This window comes from Desmodus rotundus, chromosome 2 (assembly GCF_022682495.2).
Source record: "Desmodus rotundus isolate HL8 chromosome 2, HLdesRot8A.1, whole genome shotgun sequence".
In the NCBI taxonomy this organism is placed as follows: Eukaryota; Metazoa; Chordata; class Mammalia; order Chiroptera; family Phyllostomidae; genus Desmodus; species Desmodus rotundus.
In genome coordinates, this window is record NC_071388.1 from 191,058,042 (window position 1) to 191,082,475 (window position 24,434).

The 24,434-nt window shown below is 35.7% G+C and overlaps 1 protein-coding gene across 1 annotated transcript in view; it reads left to right on the forward strand.

Annotated features, from left to right (window-relative positions):
- The window catches only part of SPAG16 (sperm associated antigen 16), a 715,229-nt gene that overhangs the window by 353,118 nt on the left and 337,677 nt on the right, over nt 1–24,434 (forward strand). The window contains exon 12 of the mRNA XM_024564300.4: nt 8,675–8,860. Within this exon, the coding sequence (XP_024420068.2) occupies nt 8,675–8,860 (186 nt within the window). The remainder of the gene's footprint in view (nt 1–8,674; nt 8,861–24,434) is intronic.

Here is a 24,434-nt window from a genome sequence, read left to right on the forward strand (position 1 = left end):
CAGAGTATCAGTAGAAATAATTAAAGTGGGGGATGTATGATTAGATTAGATGAATTTAAGGGCCCTTCTATCCTATAGATTCTAGAATTCTGATACATGAATTTACTTTTACCAAGCTAGTTTCAAATGTATCCTTATTGTCATTATGATACTTCCAGTTATTTAAAAAAAAAAAAAAAACCCACCAACCTCTTGTTTTACCAGAATCAGAAACACTGCTTGCTATGGAACCATAGAAATATTCTGCTAAGTCCATTCTGAGGCCTGCGGACAGTGCTGGTTTAGCAGGTGTGGACGATGAAAAATATGAGCCTAAGACTGAATGTTCCTTCCCAGACACACAAGGAGAAAATTTTCTAATTGCACTTTCCAGACTGAATGGAGAGAATAATCATTTGGAAAATATTGTCCCAAGTGCCCTTAGAAGTTTCACAAGTCTGTGAAAAGCAGTCCTCTTCACGACACTTCTGGTTTTTTTGAAACTTTGCCCAACAACCCTTAGTGCCAAAGAAGCAGCTGCTAAAAAGGTATTCCATTCTACTTAGTCACTGGCTACAGGCGATAAAATATGTATCCTGCCTCTATCGATCTTGAGTATTTTGTCAAATCAGTCCTGCTAGGACTTGAACTCTGCATCACACTTGTGTATTTTGGTTACCATGTACTCCCGGAAGTCAGAATACAGTACACTGAAAAATTCTGAAATTCAGGATTTTTACCAAGTCACATCAGAGATTGAAAGAAGGTAAAAAGGCAGCAAGCCTAACAGTTGGGGGGTTGGATTTCTTCCAGAATAACGGCATTTCCCCACACTTTGTAATTTAGACTAGGAAAGATTCTTTAGCTAAGTGAAAAAGACAAATGCTAGAATGAGATTTAGACTTGAGAATCATTCACCAAAATCTGGGAATGAGTGTGATTGTACAAAGCATAGATCTCAAAATAATTAGGTTCAATTATTAAGCACAAGCCTACAACAGACATCGCTCTCAGTTCCCTAACATTCTGCCTGCTCTTTCTCTAACAGTCTGGCCTTTGTGATGTTCCCAGAGTTATCACCCTAAAATTAATAGGTGATTGCTTTTCCAGCTCCTCCTAAAACTCTTCAATCTCTCCTCCTAGCCTATAGATTGGAAGTCTTTAGTACTATAGGAAAGCCTGTTAGCATTTGACTGGTGTTTATCTGTGTAGACTAATTTTCCGTTATTTTATCATTTTGAATGTAAAATGCTTAAATATCTCTGAATATGCCACAATATCCGCATGTTGAACACTCATCCTTTTCCTTTCCTGTTTTCACATTGCAGACATCTGCTTATACACGTAGATTTTGGTCAGATATTTCTACCCTTGTAAAGCCTTCATAACTGCCTTCCAAGCTTGGAACATTGATTACACCCTTCTCTGTCCTCTCACCACATCCCGTGTGCCATCTATTAAAACACTTAGGAAAACATCGTTATTAATTGGTTATATATCTGTGAAACCTGTTAGACAGTGGGATCCTTGAGGACGGAGTTTATATCCCCAGCACATGGTGCCTTTCAAGGGTTGTAAACTATGTTTTATATCATTTATTTTCTAAAGGAATTTAGATAACTTAGATATAAGTGTGTTTAGATATAAGAGGACAAATTTTTGAGAAGTAATTAAGGTGAAGGATAACTTTTCTTATTATAGGAAAGTGGAACAATACCACGGGTAACTCAGTAAAAGCAATTCAAAAGTAAGAGTAAGAGGAAATGGAAAAGTGATCTTGGAATATACAAACTTCTAAATCTCATAGTGTAATCCAAAGAGAAATGTAAAGAGTTTGAGCAATATGCGTACTTTAGATCCTGTAGGTCCTTTGTATCCCTGGTAAATAGTGGATACACAGGAGGAATTGAATAAATAAAAATTGGGCTTAAAAAACACAATAATCTAATTATAGCATAGAACCGATTGGAAGATACCCAAAGCACTAGAGAAGAAGTTGGGATGTATAAATGTCCTCAGTATGTAAACAGACTCGGTGACGTGTAAGACCAAGTTGAAACTGTACGTGAGAAAAATGTCATTCTCAATAAAGAGTGGCTTCACTGTCCAGTGGACCACGTGGCCAAGAGCACAGGTTTGGAAGTGGAGAGGTCCTGTGTCTGGTGCCGTGAGAAGAGGCCTGGGTCCTGTTCTGAAGGAAAATGAAGAACTTTGTGAGAAAAGGGGCAAAAGCCGGGTCCTCACATTCTACACACAGAGATGATCATTTTAAACTTTGCAAGATGGTGAGATTGAGGCTGTTCGTAAATAATGTTTCTGTAAGAACTAGATTAAGGTAAGGTATGGAATCTACCTAAAAAGCATTCCTTATCTATATACCAAAGATTAAAGAACTGGGTAAAGCAGAGGCCCACAAACCTGTGAGAGCTTGAGAACAGATAGTAAGCAAGAGAATTCAGTAATGTATATAGTAAGTTAATAGTGGTAAACGCTACCAAAAAAAAAAAATGTATAGGACAGGAGCCTCATGTGTCTCCAGTGACACGGCATGAGTGGGTTCTGGGAAGGCCTCCCTGATGTGTCTTCCTGTAAAGTGCTGAAGAAAGGGAGCAAACCAGTCGTTCGTTACTTTTCTGGGAAGAGCATTCTCAGGAGAAAGGAGGGCAAGTTCAAAGGCTTTGTATAGCTAGAGTAGAGAGGAGGTAGGGGTAGGAGTAGGAGGACAAGTCCAAGTAATGATGAGATAGGTTGTGGGAAGACCATGAAGGTCCTCGTTTCATCGTCAGGATTTTACTTTTTCCTCTGGGAAATGAGAAACCATTGGAGGGTTTTGAGCAGAGGAACAGCATGAACAGGAATCTTCAAGCTTCTGTATTGGAAAAGAGACTATAGCATGATTAGGACAGAAGCAGTTAGGAGGCTACGGGTATAATTCAGGGAGAACATTGTGGCTGATAAGCCTTTTATAAATTCAGATAGTCCTGTTGAGTATTTAGGCACAGACAGATGGGCCTACAATCTAATGGGAGTAATGATTCTGTTCCACTATTTAGAGAAATATGGATATAATCAATTCCATATAAAAACTGAACTAGAGATCACAAGATAATCTTTCTTAAAAATAAACTTAAATTTGAGTAGTACCTAGAACTAAAATGTGCTGGTATGTGAATTCTCATATTTGATCTTCAGAACAACACTTTAAGTGATACTGAGCATAACTATTTTCAAATAAAGACCATGAATGTCAGAGATGTTAAATATAAATGTTAAATGGTCTGTCCAAGGTCACGTGGGTTGTCTAACACAGCAGAAGAAGGCAAGCAGGTCTCCTTGCTTTTGCCCTCTCCACTTCCTATTTTGTGACACAAGAGGCTCTGAGCCTTCCTGTCCTGCCCCTCTGTCCTGAAACACGTTTAGCACGTCTCCTTAAAAACAAGTAATTAGAGTCAATCTGAAACCTGTATTATATTTAGTTCTCAAACTGGAGTCATTTCAAAAGGAACAAGCTCAAAGACTTCTGGAGTTATGTGCTAAAGTCTGAAAAAGGTCAATTTGCATAAAAACATGAAAAATATGAAATTAAGCAATTACAGGATATATAAAGTATTTCTAAATATAATCGATACTTACTGCTTACTGTTCGTAAAGTATAAATTACTCAACCCAAATTTGCTATGATTTACTTGTAGATTGTTCATAATCTGCAAAAAACCTCATGTTAATATAAATAACATTTTTATGAAAATAAATGTAATTCTCAAACAAAAAAATTATAAAGAATGACACTATACTTTTGTAAAATCTCTTTAGTATCTGGCTTAATAGATTGCCATTTGAAAGGACCTTTTTATTTTTCTTGTTTTTCCAGCCTTGCAAAGATTTATTTATTTTGTAAGTGTCTTCATTCACCTTTGGTCTTTATTGATCTTCCATTTTATTATTTTATAGTATATGTTTTTAAACCTAAAGTCTTGTGTTTAGCAAAAGAAAAGTTTACAGCTGTCTTTTTTCATTATAAAGAGATTAAAAAATTAATTTGCCTTCAAAATATTATTTTGATATTAGTTCATAGTTTTGATGTGTGTGTTTTTAGTCAGTTCTAGTTATGTGAAAATATCTAGTAATATTTCTTTTTTAATATATAGGTTATTTAAAACTTTTATAGTTAACACAGGTTTTAAAAATATAGAATTTAGTTATTCATTCATGCCAATTGAATCGCGATGAGAAAATATAATCTTTAAAGCAATTATGTTAAATTTGTTAAGACTTGTTTTGTGGCTTATTATATTATCTGTTTTTATAAATGTTCCATATATGTTTCAGTTAACTGTATAGTCACTAGTTATTTGGTGAAGGATTTTATCAGTGGCCTTTAAAATTTGTAATTTTAATTCCTTAAATGTTCTATATCTTTATATTTTGAATTGGAAAACTGAATTGAGAGAGGTGTGTAAATCATTCTGTGAATAGATTGGTCATTTTTATTTTTGTGGTTCTAATTTTTACTTTTTATCAGCTAAGATACATTTAGCATTTCTGTGAAATTAGTTTTTCATGAAAATCATTCCTATTTTTACAAATGAAACATTTTATCATTACATAGGAATTCTCTTTATCTCTAATAACACACTTTTGCCCTATGGTCTATTTTGTCTGATATTAATATGTCTATTTCATCTTTATTTTCATTTCCTTTACCTAGGTATCTTTTAAAAAATCTTTTCTTACTTTCAATCTTTGTATATCTTTAAAAGTTTAGTGTGCTTCATGTAAACAAGATATAGCTGAATTGTTTTCTTTTTAGTCAAACTGAAAAATATTTGTCTTTTACCTTCCAGTTTAGCCCATCTTTTTGTTTATTGGTATTATTATGTTCAAATTTATTTCTGCTGTATTTTTTGTTTGTTTTCTATTTGTACCACTCATCCTAATGCTTCCCCCCTTCCTTTCTTGCTTTATGTTGGACATATGTTTGTAATTTGGATGGATATTTATAATTGTTAGCTTTCCTTACCCATTTCTTTTTTTCTTATACAAGGCTAGAAGGTATGCACTTCATTTCTGTTATTATAAGTTACCTTGACATTTTGCTGTCCAGTCATAACTTCAAAAAATCTAAAGAGTATCAGTGTATTACCTTCCCCTGTAAACAACACAGGACCATCATTGTCCATATTACTGTTGTTGTTTTACTTTTATTTTTTCAGGGACTATTTGTAGACACAAATCTTTGGATATACTGACATGTTTACCACATTCGCTGCTCACCGTGACTTCATTTCCGATCTTCCTTCTAGGTTTCAGATCTTCCTGCTAGGATATTTTCTCCCCTGAAACATGTGTTCTTAGTATTAAGAGTTCCTGCAAGGGAGGACTGCTTTGTTTAGCTGAAGATATTTTTATTTGCCTTTGTTTTGAGAGGAAGTTTTGATAGTTTTAGAGTAACATTATTTTCTCTTAGGTCTTTGAAGAAATTCTAGATCTGCCACTTACTATCTCTGTGATGTTGTTCAAGTGTTTTGAAGATAATATTGGTGCCCATCCTATATAGGATGCTTGTGAAGATCCAATGTATAAAATGTGCTAAGTAGGATTCTATCACATATTATGCATTATAATATACCTTTACTATTGTTTCCTCTTCTCCTTATTCTTCTAATTATTATTGCTGCCTGTGGTGCTTGAACTTGACTAAAATTTACCTAAGTGAACATTTCTTTCTGTTTACACTGTTTATCCTGATTGGCACACACTTTTCTCCCTGAATATATAATTCTATTCTTAAATTTTCTAGTTTTTGTAAATTTTCAACCTTTCATTCTTTGAGTGTTGCACCTATCCTTTTACATTCTCTTTTGAGATTTTAATTAGGAAAATATATATTTTTTATTTCATCATCCTTATTCCTTAACTTATACACTGTTATCACCTGGATGTCTGCGTCCTCCCTAAATTCAGTTGTTGAAGCCATAACCCCTGATGTGCTGGTATAAGGAGGTGGCAGCTTTGTGAGGTAATTATATTTTGATGAGGTCATCAGGATGGAGCCCCTTGAGGAGATTAATGTCCCTATAAAAAGAGGAAGAGGTACCAGAGTGTCCTCTCTCTCTGCCACATAAAGATATAGAAAGAGCACAGTTATGTGTGAGCCAGGAAGGGAGCCCTTACTATGAACTATGGACTAAATTATCCAGCACCTTGATCTTTGACTCTCCAGCCTCCAGAACTGTAAAAAATAAATTTCTGTTGTTTAAGACTTCTAGCCTATGGTATTTTGTTATATCAGCCCAGACCGACTCAGACACTTTCATTCTCTGGTCTATCTATACTCTAGTGGGGGTAATTTATTTTTCAGATTTATATTCCAATTCATTTATTATGTCTTTTGCTATTTCTAAAATGCTATTAACCCACCCATGAGTTTGTTAATTTCCATAAATTTATTTTTGTTGCTAAATGCTATTTTTGTTTCAGATCTGATCATTTTTATAATATTTTGTTGCTTGATAATCTTTATTTCCCCTTTATTTTAGCTTTATACACTTCATGTATAGTTATATTCTCTACCCTGTAATTAAAACAACTAGGGTCCTTTAGGGTGTATGTCTGTTAGTTTTATCTCTTCACCCTCATTTGTGGCTTTTTTTTTCTCATTGTTTGGTGATTTTTTTTTTGTAAACTTGTATTTGTTTGACTTTTATCTATGCAATGCTGGGAGCCTAAAATCAGAGTGATCAAGTCTATACGCTAATAATCTGGATTAGCTTTTGCTCTTTTTGAGGGTTTGGTGTCTCCTATTTGTGTGGAAAGGAGAGAAACCCTGACCCTTGCACGGCTTAAAGCAACTTTTGAATTTTAGTTCACCATTTTTCCCCTCTCTCAGCCCTCAGATATGCCTTTGTTTTCTTATGAATCCAAAGCATATAGTTTTCCATATTTCAAATCATGCCTTTTGAAAATAACATTTTAGAAATTCATATTCTATATATTTTGCATTTGGTTGAGTTCATACACATAAACCATAATCACAGTATATTATGAGAATATTGTTTATATCTATTGTTGGCTAAAATCCGTTTATGGCACTTATAAAAGGTAATTGCAATGGCTATATTCCACTTGTAATTTTTTTTTATTGTGATTTTTGTTTCACACATAGTTTAAAACAGGAGAGAAGTATATAAAACTTATCTGAAAGGATTTTCAGCCACAGGCAGAAATATACCATAGCAATTTTTATTCTGGGGCAAGATTTATGTCCATAATAGCTTGCTAGGCCACCAGAAAGATTTGAGAAAGAGGCATGGTTAAATTACTTTTTATTTCTATATTTGTTGTGATATTTTTGCAAAAATGTATGTTTAGTCTTTAATACTAAAACATAAAATTTTGAATGGGAAATACACGTACAAATAAAACAAAACAGCTACAAAGCAAAGGACAGTTTTTAATTTCTATCTATTAGTAAAAACTACCTGTAATACAGCATTTTTTTCAACTCTACTAATTTGAAAAATAAAATATTGTCTGATAACTTTACTGAGAACTTCTTCACTCTGTAATTCACCTTTTCCTGATACCTTTATTAAGCTCCCTCTCCAGTGGCTGTTTCTCTTCTGCACATAAACATTTAATTCTCTCAGCACAAAAATAAGCATCCCCTTAAAAAAAAAAAAGGAAGCAAGCAAAACCCTTCTCTTGATCCTGCCATTTCTTCTCTTAGGAAGACCTGGCATTTTTTCTTCTTTACTCATGGTATAACTGCATTCATTCATCCATTCATTCATTCAATTTTTTTTCTGGAAACATTTACTTAGCACTTCAGTTGGTCAGTCATAATGCTTGATACTGTAGAAACAGGGAGAAAAACAGTTCTGCATCAAAAGCACAGGGAAGGAGAGAAAATAAGCATTTTATTATGTTCAGTGAGAGAGAAGTTACTAAGAGAACACATAGATAATGCAATGCTGGACAATATGGAGGAGATAATGGAATAGAAATCTTCTTGCATCTGATATTTTACCAAAAAAACACATATTTCCACTTATGTTATTGACACCCACTCATTTCTTAAATTAGCTTCTGTGTCCAGCACTTGAAAGGCGCAACTTTTTTTTTTAATGTCTGCTAATGATCTAAATGGAAAACCCAGTGACTCATCCCAACTACCCAACACTTCAAATCTTTCATCTCTCAAGATCTAGCTCAAACGCCCCTCATTCCTGATTCACTTCTTCCTCTTCATCATCCGAACTGTACTCCTTATGTTAATTAATATAAACATAAGTGACGCTGACCTACTGTTTTGTATTATGTTTTTGAAACTGTCTTAGCCTATGTCTAAACTTTCATCATTCTGAGGCTACATCATCCACAGAGCCTAACACATAACCCTGAACCTGACACATGCTAAAAAAATTACAGGATTAGTGAATTAATCTAGAGAATATAGAAGAATTAAACTAGAAAATGTGCAATGGTGGTTTCATCAACTTGAATTACTAAGCAATACAAGCAAGCATCTAATTTATGTAAACTTAAGATAATAAGATTTAGGCATTTAGATATGCCATTATGAGTAAAATTAACAAACACACCCAAATAACTCACAGAATAAAACCATTTATAAAAGTAAATCAACTGTCAATCGATTTTTTAACAAATCACTTTTTTATGTCTTTGTAAATAGTGGCAACAAGTTGGCTACATCCAGTGGTGACACTACAGTTAAATTATGGGACCTGTCCAAAGGCAATTGCATTTTGACCTTCGAAGGACACAAACACGCAGTGTGGTCCTGCACGTGGCATTCCTGTGGTGACTTTGTGGCTTCTTCTTCACTGGACACCACCAGTAAAATCTGGGATGTTAATAGGTAAGAAGTACTTTAAACATTATTAATCCTGTACTTGGAAAAATATACATTGGTAATGTTTTTTGTTTCTCCTCAATGCTACCATGGGAAAGCATTTTTTGAAAAAATCTGTTAGCTGATAAAATTATAGAGAGCTACTCAAAATCTCTGTGAAACCCACTTTTAACTCCATTAGTCTATACTGATAATGAGTCCTTTCCAAATGTAGGTATTGAGATCAAGCCTATGTAATAAGATTAGAATTGCTTCATTGGACAGCTGTTTGTTTTAAGCAATGTAGAAACAAATAAATTTATTTTAAAGAGTTAGCTTGTGTTAGTTCTCCCATTTACAAGATTATTATCTCTGTATCATCAAACTAACAACTTAATAGACATAGATATGACAGAAATAATTACTTGCTTTGTGCTTAATTTTAGTGTAAGATTTTCCCAAATTAAGTGCTTGACAATTCACAAATTATAAGAACTTATACAATTCATTGTATACAAAGTCCTATACAATATCTCATGAAAAAAGAGGTTTTTCATTTTGTTCATCATTCAAGAGAGACAAATCTGTTATGTTTGCAGTGTCAGAATACATGTGATTCATGTATATTTGGATGACTGTTACTTCCTGTTAAGTATACACATAGGATATAAAGAGTTACTCTTAAATATCATGATTGCTTCAGCTAGCTAAGGTGTTCTAACTCATCAGTCAGACTTTTGATCACTTTAATTATTGAACAGTACCCAGATTCTAAATATAGCTTATAACAATCCTAAAAATGTAGGTAAACAGTTGTCACTGAACCATTGTAATTTTTTTTTTGTAAGAGGAAAATGGGCTCATTTTATAGGTGGACACTGTTGCTTTGAAGTCATGTGTACAGCCTTGAACAAACTTTCTCCATTCTTCCTTGAACCGTGGGTAACCTATCTAGAAGAAGGACAAGTAAGGTAGTTGCAAGAAGCCTGAAGATTTTCTGGGAGGATTCATTGAGAGTATGGGCTCTCTCCTACATGTAACTTGATTACCTCCTAATGCCATGTGCCAAGTATTATGCTAGTTCTTTTCTTAGTACCAAACTCACCCTTCTACATATGTTTTAGTGATGCGGGGAATTGGATATTTGCAAACCACATTCTTGCTTTGCCAGGAGACTGTCTGTTAGGCTTTAGCAATAGGGGTTACTTGTAAGACTGCAAGGCTGGAGAAGGAAGAGGGGGCTTGCTTTTTCCTGTCTCCTTTCTATGGGCTTCTTCTGGGCTTACAGTTCCAGTGAGCATCAACCTAGCACTGCTTCACCTCAACCAGAGCAGGTCATCCTCATCAGAGCAGCTGAATCCAGTTGGAGATTTGTTTAGCACTTGCACATACAAGTGCATTGTGCCATCATCAAAGACATTAGCCTTAGCACATAGGTGCCCTCTTTTTTTATTGTTGTTCAATTACAGTTGTCCCCATTTCCCCCTGTTACTCTTCTCTGCCCTACCCACCCTCACCTCCCACATTCAATCTTCCCCCCTACGTTGTCCTTGTCCATGGGTCTTTTATACGTGTTCCTTGACGACCTTTCCCCTTCCTTCCCCCGTTACCCCTCTCCTGCCTCCCCTCTGGTCACTGTCAATTTGTTCATTATTTCCATGTCTCTGGTTCTATTTTCCTCCCTTGTTTGTTTTGTTGATTATGTTCCACTTATAGGTGAGATCATATAGTATTTGTCTTTTACCACCAGGCTTATTTCACTTAGCATAGTGCTTTCCAATTCTGCCCATGCTGAAGGGTAGGAATTCCTTCTTTTTTTCTGCTGTGCAGTATTCCATCGCATAAATGTACCACAGTTTTTTGATCCATCCACTTACTGATGGGCATTTAGACTGTTTCCAGCACTTGGCTATTGTAAATTGTTCTTCTATGAACATTGGGGAACAAAGGTTCTTTTGAATTGGTGTTTCAGGATTCTTAGGGTATAATCCCAGCAGTGGAATTGCTGGGTCAAAAGGCAGTTCCATTTTTAGTTTTCTGAGGAAATCCCATACTGATTTCCACAGTGGCGGCACCAGTCTGCATTCCCACCAACAGTGCACTACGGTTCCCTTTTCTCCACATCCTCTCCAGCACTTGCTGTTTGCTGATTTGTTTATGATGGCCATTCTGACTGGTGTGAAGGTGCCCTCTTTGCAGAAGTATGTGTTCCCAGCTCTGCACGATCCCTCCTCGGGGTTGCAGAACACCCACATTAGCACAAAAGTAAGTGCCCACACACAGGGCTGAGTTTCAGCTCCATGGAACCTTTTCAAGGTTCTAAGTTTTAATAATTCCACTCTATCCCCTCTGTCCGCTCAGTCCTACAAGGTAGGACTGCAATTGATTTTCCATGATACCTTAATGTTTTATTTTTCTCTTTTGGGTTACCTAGTTAAAAACTTATACATAGTTAACAATCTCATGTATTAATATTAAATCCTTACTGTTAAAATGATAGAGGAAAGTTCTGTATCCTGACTAGATCTTGACAGATAAAGGGCATTAATTAATGGACAAATGACATAATCCACCTGAGTTATAAAGATACAATAAGTAATGTTGGAATATACTTTATGAGGAAACATGGCTATGAATAATCAGTTTTAGACCTTTTGTATTTAAAATAGTGACAGTTTAAGATATGTTTTAATTTTCAAATGGGTACATTTGATTATTTGGAATAATTACTCATATATAATTCTTAATGTTATATTTTTAATTATGTGACCAGGTTTAATAAATATTTCTTATAATAGATTACTGGAACTTTTAAAAACCACTTTACTGAGGTATGATTGACATGTAAAAAGCTGTATTTCATGTAGACAACTTATAAGTATAATCATGAAATCATCACTAATCTATGTCATATATATATATACATATATATCACCTCCAAAAGTTTCCTCCAGCCCTCTTTATTTATTATTTTTAAGATAAAAAATACTTAGTATGAGATTTAGCCTCTTAGAAAAATTTTAAATATACAATTCAGTATTATTAACTATAGATACTATGTTGTATGTAAATCTTTAGGATTTAATCATCTTATATAACTGAAACTAACAGTAGTATATAATTTTAATTTTTATTGCCTTTGGCTTAGCTGAAGACCATAATTGAAGATTGTGGTCCATTCTAAAATACAACATACCTTTAAGTGTCTTATACAGTCAGTGTTTAAAGCAAACTATGGCTAAAAATGAATTCCCAATATACTCAGCCCTTCTTAGTATGATTTCAAACACTTTAACTTGACAGCTTTCCTCCATGACCCTGATATCCAAATACTGTCTTTCAACTGATACTCAGTAGATATTGATGTAACAGATTAAAATTTCTTCTGACTGATGCCAAAAATTCTTTACATTTCAAAATTCCCATCAATGTCAAGAGCTCACTTTCATCATCAAAGACTAGAAACTTACACTAATTTTGAAGCTGAGGGAATAGAAAAATTTTGACAGGAAAGGGAGAAATTGATTATTTATATAGTGGTTATGGATATATCTTTCAGATATATTATAAGCACTGAACTGTAAGTTATGATTCCTCATGAATCATGCTGTATAGATATGTCTGAAACCAGTGTCTGACTTCAAAATATCAAAGGTTATTGGCACCAGCTTAGTGACTTAAGGGGGGAGGTGGTTTGCCTTGGCCAGTCTGTGGTGGTCGCAGCTGTACGGTGCTGGGCCATATCGTCTTATCCTGATGCTACATCGTTCTTGATAAGAAAAATTATACTGACAGACTCTACTGTTCGTAACAGTGGGAAGAGTTTAGAGTGTGTTTTTCTTACTCACACTCACTCTGCCCTTCCCCTGGAGCCCGTGGCCCTTGCGCTGCAACTGGACATTGTCTACTAAGACCATCTAATTAGCTCCTCACCACAAAGTTGGGTAATTGCTAATTAGAATTAATGTAAGAAATCCAGATCAAAAGCCACTTTTACTAAGTGCTAATAAGAACAATATTTGTGGCACCCTTAGTCTGGATGCATCAACACTCTACAAGGTTCCTACAAATAATTAACAATGGTATTGTACTTTGAGGATCTTCTGAATGATTATTTATATAAAGTGGAAATTTGTATATGTTTCAATTTGTAATAATTTATTTTACCCTAATTTTCAAATATATTCATTAAAAATCCATCTTAAAACACACCTGCACACATTATTGTATCCTGAGCACAGTGCTTGGCAAATGGTATTTTGGTTGCATTAATGATAAACAAAAAAAATCAGCATTTGTATTAAAGGGAATGTTCTCCTTGCTCCCATCAACATTCAGACTATAATTTAATTGTTTTTCTTTTTCTTTCTTATTAACTGCATTGGGGTGATATTGGTTAATACAATTATGTAGGATTCAGATGCACAGTTCTCTAAGACATCACCTGTGTATTGTATTGTGTTTCACCACCCCAAGTCCAATCCACTTCCTATCACCATTTATCCCCCCTTTACCCTCTTCTGCCTCTCGCCATCCTCCTTTCCCTCTGGTAATCACCATGCTGTGGTCTACACCTGAGTTTTTTTCCCCTTAATCCCTTCACCTTTCTCACCCAGCCCCACAATCCCCCTCCCCTCTGACTGATGTCATTTTGTCTGTTTGTGGGTCTGTTTCTATTTGGTTATTTTATTTTGTTGCCTTATTCTATATGAATCTACAAAGTGATGAAAATGGGATAGGAAAATCAGAAAATATGTCAGCCAGCTACCGAAATAATTTGTGTTTCTTTAACTCATAAGATTATCAATAAGTATTCATGAAGTGAATTACTAGTGTCTGGCTATATTATAGATATCAGAAAATTCAAAGACTCCGTTATTTCCCTCAATGAGATTAAAGGAATTTTAATATGGAGCAATTTGGAAGAAGTGGAGAATACGCATTGCATGTACAATTTATAATTCAGACAGGGTGTTCTGATTGACTTCTGGCTGCTTTCCTTTCAAGGTATCTGGATACTTAGCTGAGTAACTACGCTGCACAGTCGCTGCGATATTTGGAAGGCAGGCCACGTGCCTGCTCTGTAGCTGGAGTGGAAGGGACTGGAGCCAGAGCTACTGAGCGCAGCTGCCCTCACTTCTCTTAACGAGACACTGCGCGGGCACAAGCTGCTGTGGTTGTCACTGAGGATGGGAGGGAAAGGGAGTTTTGTAAAATTCAACAGCTCTGTGCTCCCAATGGTGGGAAATAAATCTGTTGCCCTTATACCCAAATGTTTATTTTCAGATGACTTCAAGATTAAGTAGAGAGAGAAAAATGAAGCAGGTTTAAAAACTTTGCTTAGAAAAGTAATTTGTGATTATTGCTGTATTGCATTGACTGTAAGCAAATATATCAGAAACCTATTAAGTCTTTGAGAGAATTATATTGGCAAAGAAACCATGAATCTATCCTTTGTATCCACATGACTCTTCAAAAAATCACCCTCAGGGCCCTTAACTTACATCCAAAAAAAGGGAACTTCAGTGTTTTATGATCCACAAAGAAGGCCCAGACCAGAGCGCCCTCCCCCAGCATGGCCGTACAAGATAATGGACAAGGAGACGTGTGGCTGTGGGACAAAGCCAGAGGCCACAGAGACCTATGCACAAAGGATCTCCTCTTAGGGAGAGAAGCATGATCCAATCAAAGAACTTACTTCAGTGCCGTGGCCAAGTTCCTCACGACGCCTGCCCAGGGTCCCACCACTGTTGGGACTAGTGACTCTCGTGTGTTCCCCTTTTTCTATATCCTGTACTGGAGCGTGCTTTGCAGTTATTCTGTCTTTGCTTCACCCTCTACACTGTGTTTGTGGTGGCGGGGGTGGGGGGCGGCAGAAAGCTCAGCCTTTATTTTGTGGGACACCAGAGCCCAAGCGACACCTCTGAACCCAGCAGAGCAGAATGTGCATCATGCAGGATCACGGACTGTGAAAGCCATGCAGTAAATCAGTGGCACTTTGTGTCGTCTCCTTTTGGGGGGATGGAGGGTTTCGGTGACTACTGTCCAAGTGGAAGGAAGGGTGGCACAGATATTTGGTGAGCAAAAGGGCCAACTGTGGCAGATATTATTAGCTATTTGTCAGAATCCACTCTCTCCTTCTTCCATGTTAGTCGGGCACCTGGCCGTCTTGTCCATCTAACTGTACTTCTCAGCCTCCCGTGCAGTTAAGTGTGGTTACGTCACTTCATTATCTACAATAGAATATCAGTTGAAGTGACATATACCATTTGTATGTTTCCCCCCCTTATGGTGGGCTGCAATATCGAGGACAATGACCAGAGTAATCTTAGAAGCCAGTTATAGAAAATGACAGAGCGATCGTCAGCCCGTTTAAAGTAAGGCTGCTCCACATCCCCCATTCCTTACCTCCAATTAGCCTGTAACATCCTCTAGTCCAGATTCCTTAGCAATAAGAAAATAAATTTTATTTTTTATTTAAGAAACTATATTTCTAGTCTATTTGTCATAGCACTCAAGCCTGTCCAGTCCAATATAGGAAGCTGGTGAATATTTTTAGGTGATGTTTTCCCCTCATGACATGTTAATACAGCAACAAAGACAAGCCCTGCAATATTCTCACAATTATTTGGATAGGTAGTAATAGACGTTCTGCGCTGATAACAGGTAGCTATACAACTCCCTCTAACTTTTTCCTTTCCCCTTCTGATTTTCCTTGATGTTGGCTTGCAATGCTCTTGGAGCCTCTGAAGTCCTACTTGCTAGTAATAGAGCCTTTAAGTTGAGTAACTGGCTTACATGCAAGTTAATGTCTATAAAAGTAGCTATAAATTATAAGAAAATATTCAACGATAATATATTACTATCTCCATTAGTGGAAATCTGATTTGGAATAATTATTTCATTTAAACAATAAAAAGCTCTAAGAATCTCAGTTTTATAGTAGCTTCGACTATATTTACCGATGAGAATCAGTTTTGCAGATTGCAGTCAAGCTGATGGAATACAAGTAGTGCCTTCCATGTGGCTGCCCTAACAAGTTTTTAACATTTATCCATAGATCCACTAAATCTACATTTACTACTTACTCTGTTATGTACATTGTTTTAGTCACTAACTTATTATAGCAATGAACAAAATAGGAAAAAAAAAACAATAAAAACTACTGCCCTCATGCAGACAGCATTCTATTGAGAGTCAGGAAATAAGCCAAATGAAAAATAATAACTACATGTTCAGTAATTATATGGGTGATAAGCTTTGTAGAGAAAAAATATATGGAAGGGTAGAAAGGAATGGTGAGCACCGGAAAGATTTCCAATTTTAAACAGGATAGTCAGGCTTGTTTTCTCTCACGCGCTCTCTCTCTCTCCTTGCTCCAAGGGCCCTTCTTTTGCTCTGTAACTCATTTCCTGAGACCACGCAGCCCAGCCGAGTCACTTCTTTCTGCCTCTGGGACTTTCTAAATTAGAAATGAGATAACAGAAGGAAGGGAGGGAGAAAGGAAAAGGAAGGAAGGGGGATAGAGAGAGGGTGGGGGAAGAAAGAGAGAGAGAAAGAGAAAGAAAGAAAGAGAGAGAAAGAAAGAGAGAGAGAGAGAGAGAGGAAGAGACAAAGGAAGGAAGGAAGGAAGGAAGGAAGGAAGGAAGGAAGGAAGGAAGGAAGGAAGGAAGGAAGGAAGGAAGGAAGAAAAAAAGAAAGAAAAGAAAGGATGGTCAAGGAAATTCTCAGTATAAACTGACATTCGGACAATTGGAAGTAGGTGTGACAAGACAAGAACACGTCCAGGAGAGAACATTACAAGCTCCTTTGAGTAGGGAACTCCCTCATGGTGGTAGCAGGACTTAAGTGACTTGGAAACAGCAAGGAGGTCAGTGAGCCTGGAATAGAATGAGCAGAGGAGTGAATGGTAGAGGTAAGCCAGTTAGTTACCTGGATATGCACATATAACACAGAGCCTCATAGCACATGTGAGTGACTTTGACCGTAATTCCCAATGAGGTGGGGAATCACTGGAGGTTTTGAACAGTAGAGTCAGTTTTTATTTTCTGGTTTAACAGACTGACTCTAGTTACTGAGTTGAGCCTAGACTGTGCAGAAAAGGGGTGGGGGCACAAGGGTAAAGGCAGGAAGACCAGCTGGGAAGCACTGCAATAAGCCAGGCAAAAGGACAGTGAAGGCTTGAGGCATAATGGGAACAGAAAAGGTAATAAGAATTTGTTTGAATTCTGGATAGATTTGGTAGGTAAAGCCACTAGGAATTGCTGACTTATTGTGGGTTGTGAGAAAAAGAAAAAACAAATCACCTGTTACATTTTGAGACACCTGAAAAGCAAAAGGTTTGTTCGCTTTATGCTGGAACACTAATGTAAACTTTCTAAAAGGCTTTTCCAACCAGACTCATCAATCGGAATGTCAGAAACAGCTGTGAATGAGGAATGCTTTCACACTGTTCATCTAACGCGTGATTTCCACTGAAGATATTTCAGTGTTCCTGCCTGCCCAATAGCATTGCTTTCTTTGTAATTTAATAACTCATTTTTCTAATTATAACTTCTGGGCTGAGATGAAGGAAACAGAAGGCTATGATAACAAACAGTTCAAATGTAGAAAAAAAATGTAAAATATTAATATTCTCTTATGCCATTATCTTCTTTTAATAATATATTCTATAAATTTCTTTTGGGCAAATAATGCACCAAGTGGACTCTAAAATGGAAGTAATTTATATTTTTATTATAAAATTAGTAATCATAAGATAACACCAAATAAGCTATAAAATAGAGTTTAGTATTTATAAAATGAAGTGTTTCATCAATAATACATTTCATGTTCTTCCTGATTCATTTGCAAAGTTGGATATTTTAGAGATGAAGAACATATTGTACAATATTAATGGTTTTGAAACAATGTAAGAAGTATGAAGACTCAAGGGCATAGATTATTAGTACATTAATACCTGTCTTGTAAAGACCCCCCAGTTTCCCTTTTTATACTTAAAAAGGCACCTCAGGTATATATTAATGCACTGCCGCGCAGTTCTTGAAACATAATTATGTCACATTAAAAGAAATGGTAACGTTCTGAAATTGACCTCTTGTGATTAATTTATCCTCTTCTAAGAATAATAAATCAGTTCTTACATCTTCTTGGATTTTCATTTATATTCAAGTTAATAGTTTCCCCTTGAAATATAGACTTTAAATTATATGTAAGTATTCTTGAGTATAAATATATAGATAAGCACAAAAATGAATAAAAACAAAATATGATATACATTTTTACTGCCATCTTTCCCCCCAAACAATGCATAATTAATAAGCACTATTCAAGGAGTGCTTATTTTAAGGAGGAAATATATACTAAACCTAAGTTCAGATTTCACTTAGCAATTATGCTATGATTAAAAAATTGAGAAGCTCTCTCAAAACCAATATGACTTTGTGTGTTTGTGAAAAATGCTTTGAACAACAGTGTCCACCACAATAATTTGATGTGAACATCCTTTTATATCAGTGTGCATGGATTGATCAATATGAGATACACGTCTTTAAGATTTTAAATTCAGCTCTATACATTTTATTTTATGTAAATGAGTTATATAATTTGTATCTAACTTACATAAAATAAGTTACACTCTTACATCACAAAACAGCAAAACTGTATATTAGAAAGATTTTGGATAGTATTGTTGGAGCTAAAGATATTCCAAAAAGACTTAATATAGCTGATTTGTAACATGTTATATCATTACTCTATTACATCCAATTAAACAAGCAATTTAACATAAATATGCAACACCCCCTTTCCACCCCAATGTGGAAATCTGGTCCTCAGATGCCTTAGTCTACCCCAGGGGTGGCAAACTCATTTTCCCCGGGGCCACATCAGCCTTGCAGTTGCCTTCAAAGGGCCGAATGTAACTTAGGGCTGTGTACATGTAGCTACTCCTTCACAGTTAAGTGAGATCTTGGTGTTGCCACCGGGTAGAAACAAGGTGCCAGGCTGGATAAAACAAGGCGGAGGGCCAGACTCAGCCCGTGGGCCTTGTGTTTGCCACCTGTGGTCTACCTTATTGTTAGTAACTAAAAAGGTTTAGTGCATTTCTTCATTAATATATGTTAAAAATAATATATGGCATAGTCCATATGAGGTAAACAACTAAAATGTATAATGTATTTTTATATTTAAGGTTTAATCAGATATGGGTGTGCACACGTGCATATACTAACTTGGTATTGTAAATGTTAGTATTAATGCAGTGAGTTTAAATATTCAGATCTAATTTTAGAGTGATGTAAATATTTGACTGTCAAGTATGTTAAATATTGTTTAATCAAAAGGATATTTTATGTATTTATTTATGCTTTATGTATGACTTTCAAAACCCAACTTGTTTTAAACCATTTACATGAGACAGCAAAATCCAAGTATTGTCATGCCCCTGAAACATGGTTTTGGAATTACCGAAATGGTTTTCATGTAAAGAAGACTCTAAGATTTGATTTAATTGTTTTTTAAATGGTTTGAATATCCAAGTGCATCCAAACAAAATAGAAGATGTAAACTAGTTGATATAAAAATAGCAAGTAATAAAGTTTTAGGTGGAATGAAACTACTTTCTTATATAAAACCATGTTGTTAAATACAAAATACTTCTACTTAGAGAGTAAAGGTGAATTTGTTCTGCTCCGTAAACCACTGCAGGGGTGTCCAACCTTTTGTTCTTTGGGCCTCAGTGGAAGAAGAGTTGTCTTGGGCCATATGTTAAATCCACAAACACTAATGAAAACTAATGAAAAAAAAAAGGTTTTACGTAAATTTATAATTTTGTGTTGGGCCGCATTCATAGCCGTCCTGGGCCGCATGCAGCTGTGGGCCACGGGTTGGACACTCCTGCAACAAGGGAATAAAATTTCCATAGAAATTTTAAATACCGTTTCATACTGTCTGACGTGTTTGTGCAGAATCCTAACATGTATCACTAAGAGCAGAACTTGTTAACGTGTCCTGGGTAGGAAGTGAAACGGACTGTCTTCGTCGAGGAGTGTGGAGTGAGCAATCCGTGGCTCTGGCCTTTGGTCACCTCACAACCTAGAACATGTCCCGCGGGCGGAAATGCCTCCTGCAGGATCTCACCTTCTAGAAACGCCATGCCTTCTGGTTTGGTCTATAATTTCCTGAATCACTTACCAGGTCTGACCATAGAATTACTGAAATGGCTTTTTACTTAGAAATTGATTATTCATGTCCTCAGTGTATATCAACTACACACCATGTCAGCCGCTGGTCATCCACCCCTTTTAAGTTATGTAAAATACAAATTTTATGAGTTATCCAAACCACTCAGTTAAGATATTTTAATGCAGTTTTCACATGAAGAGTGAGATTTCCTGTGATGATTCTACTTTAGTTTGGTTTGGGGTTATGTCAGTTTGTTTTTGTTTTGAGTAAGAAAGAAAATGAAGAATTTATAATAATATACATTAGCAAAAAAATCTAAAGTGCTATTCAGTAGTTACAATTAGAAACAATTACACGAGGAGGTGTTATATCCCACCCTGCTTCTGTTTAAGTTCTCTGCCACCGGCTAGTAAGAATGCATGCCTAAACTATGTGTTTCCCAAATGCGTAGGCGCATGCAGAGGGGCCTACAAATTGTTTTTTCTTACTTAAACTAAGTAATGCAGACATTTAAAAATTGTTCTTGAAGATGTAGAATGCATTAATTATAGTCATTTTATGAATTATTGTATGAATACATGTTTAACTACAACTTCTTAACCATGAATTTAAGATTTAAAGTTGCTGTTGGAAATTTATGGGGATTATCTCAATTGGCATTGTAAGAGGTGAAATGTTTTAGCCTAGAAACACAAAATATGTATTTTATGAAAGCCATAACTACTATAAAAAGAGGTAGGTATTTAATATTTTTCTTGATTATCTTTGTCCAGATTTTTGACAAGTTTATAAAAGCTCTTTTTAGAGAATATTAATGTATCTCCAGAATAAATGTAACTTTACTATTTTACACATAAATATTAGTATAGTATAAGTATATGCAAAACTATAATAATAAATTATATGTCTGCACCCAAAGGTATTGCCTACTTGCTTAATACTCATTACAAATATAAATCTCTTATACAAATAACATTTACTAATAAATATGTGGCAATTATCTATGCAGTCACCTCTACTTCTTGCTCTCATTTCCTGCTACTCATTTCTAAGCAGGCTATTGCTTCCTAGACTTGAGGTTTTGATGATGTATCTAACAGTGAATTCATTCCTAATTATCTAAATTGTCAGGGCTCTTATTATCTACGTTCATGTTCTACCTAAGAACTCAGTGCCCAAACTGGGACTGATTGTTTGCCATCCCTTAAGAGGTCATTGCTATTAATACCATAAGACTGCCAGTTGTTGTGTTTATTTGGAGAACCACAGTAAAACCAATCATTGCGTTCTAGATATTGTCTATATATCCACCAATCAGAATTGTTCCCCCACTCTCCTCTGATAGCCTTTCCATTGTATGCATTGGAATTCAGTGCCTGTCATCAGCTAAATATTCCATATCCTCCGTCTCTTCAATGTGCACTTTTATCTTCTTGCTTAAACTAGCTGTCCCTTGAGGAAATTGAGTCCCCTTTCTAATGGAGCTTGAAATTTCCTCCCCTTAATTCTTTCTGAATTAACAGCTCACAGTGAATACTAAGCATGGAGACCCTGTCCTGGAGGTGCACACATAACATTTATTTTCAAGTTTCGTGCACATCTGTCATATATTCATTCATACCTATGAAATGGAAAAGTCAAGTTTGTTTGGGGTTACTGACATAAACTCCACCTGCCCCTGGGCCTGGAGGTTGTTTTCATTAATGTGTTCCCAGTGCCCAAAAGACCTTGAAAACATACATGGGGTGTAGTAAATATTTGTTTAGTTAATATATAAATTAATGACGTCTATTTCCTCTATGTTCTTTATCACTTCTCGACCACATTTCCTTCCTCCTAGTTTCCTCCAAACCACAGCTTCTTAGAAGCAAATGCTTTGAAATGTACCAGTAGCCACTCTTCCCGTAGTCATATGCTAACCTCCCAGTTAGCAAACAATAAAAGACAGTGTATGTGAAAGCCCGTCAGAATTGGGATTTTTTCCATGAACCCCCCCTTAGATACTATTCTTTTTATGTATACTTTGGAATATACAATTATTTTTAAAATCCTTCCATTTTTTTTTTCTTTTTACTGTTACCCTTCTCCCAGTTTGGTGCAGCTGCTTCTCTGGTGCCCTAGGCACATGCTTCATCTTTCCATTGGATGATCCAACACAGGCTTTTGTGAATTTGTTCTGTGTCATGAAGCATGTTTCTGCTCTAGTTCTCTATGTCTTGGTTGACCTTGTGCTGCATCACAATCTCCTGTTTTTGTTTACCTTTTAAAATACCCTGTGTGGCCCCCTAATAGTGAACCAGTGTCAGGCAAGCTCATGTTCTGTCCTACATTTCACTTGGGATTTTTTCTTAAGTCTTTACCCTTTTAGAAAATAAACTTACTTTTATATTCTCATATATATTTGTTAGAGTTGTTTCATAGATTGTAAATAGGTAAATTGCCCCCCCCACGACTCCTCTCTCTTTAGAAAGATGTAGATACATAGATAGATAGATAGATAGATAGATAGATAGATAGATAGATAGATAGATAGACAGACATATCCTGCAGTGTCTGGGCTTGAATAAATAGCTCCATATAGCCTTTCATCCATTGTCTTTTGCAGTAGGGTCTCTTTGGCCTTGTCTTCACATAGCCATTATTGAATGTGAACTAAGGAGTCTTAACACCTGTTGAAACTTTCTTCAGATGCATTACTAACATTGCAAGATAAAGTGATGAGAGAAAACGAAGTAGAAGGAAATCGTGCATATATGACTGTATATATACATGTATGTGCATATATATATATATAAACATACACTCACACACATATATATTCTCCTCTGGAGGCTGCATCACCACTCAGCTATAATACTTCTTTTTAACCTTTACTCATCCGACACTGAAAAACTAAATTCTCTAATGAATCAAAAGCATTTTGCCAAAATGACTCACATTTCTTACTTTTAAATATGTATTTATTTGCACTATGTGGCATTTGGTATTCAGTCTTTCTCATTAAAGTAAATAATTTTTAACTTTAGGTTTGAAAGAATATTCTCACTGAATATTTAACTCCAAAAATTATTTCCCTTCTCTACATGTGCCCATTTTTTTATTGTATAATCAAGCATATGAAAAAGCAGGTTTGAATCAAACAAAATTAAAGGCACACAAAACAACTATGTAGAATTTATTTTCTAAAACTAATATTAATATTAAGTAAATGATTTTGTTCTTTCTTCCTCTTTCTTTTGCAAACCTGTGCTCTATAACTCTACTTCACTGAGTACAAGCCTTACATGCGTGAACAAAATGTAGCCCTTATTCGGATGACACAAAATATATAATATCTATCGTATCAGAAGTAACTGAAGCTTCTCTCACTGCATATATCTGTAGTTAGGTGACATGCACGGGCACATATTTCTTATTCATGAGTTCTACTGCATGAGAAGGAAGACTCACCTGAATCTTAAAACCGTTATCAGCCACTAGTATATTCTAGCTTGGAGTTAAATAAGCTGATCATATTACATCAAAAGAAAAGGTTCACGCAATGGCTGCTTCACACACCAGTGCTTCTCATTGGAATTCCAGTTCCTGTGACCTATGACAATCTTTGCAAACCATCTTTGTTTCCCTTTCCTCTTCTAAAAATTAAGATAAAAAATGAGATTTGGAAAAAATAATTCTCACCCTCCAGTGACAGTTTTCTGTTCTTGTGGCCGTAGTCATTTTTTTGTCCTGGCACGTGTGTGGACAAAAGGATGGGCACACACGTGTGAGCACACACTCATCTCACCCTGAAGCTCTGCCCCTCATCTCTGGTCTGTTTTCGTTTGATACAAACACAGGTCACACACCCTTCAACAGGGGCTTCTCCTGTTCACACGGTTTCCAGAGCACCGCAGTCACATCCACAGGTTCTAAATTGCCTTTGTATCCTCTCAAGGCATTTAAAAACTATTATTCTGGATGCCTCTCTTTTGCTTGAGAAATAAGTTGTTTCTTTCTTCCCCTTTCACATAGTTTCTTTATAATATGGTTGGCACAAGTTGATTAATATTTTTTCTCAGGAATACTTTTAGTTTGATAACTAAAATTCTTAGAGTCCCCATATTCAAACATGCAAGGTATGTAGCACAAATCCTGCTTGAAATTCAAGAATTCATAATTTGGGGATGACAAACTCTCAATAAGTAAGAAAATTGAATATTTCAGAAAATATAAAATTTACTTTCCTTTATATGTACAGACACCTGTAGTATTTAAATTTGGGCTGCTATGATGACACAGAACAAACATTTGAATAGCAATGTTAGTTACAATAAACTAAATTTAAAAATTATTCTAAATAGAGAGTGTGCATGGCTTAAAGGCCACAATAGTAACGTGTTCCTTTAAGGAAGAGAAATGGTCAGAATCAAGGCAG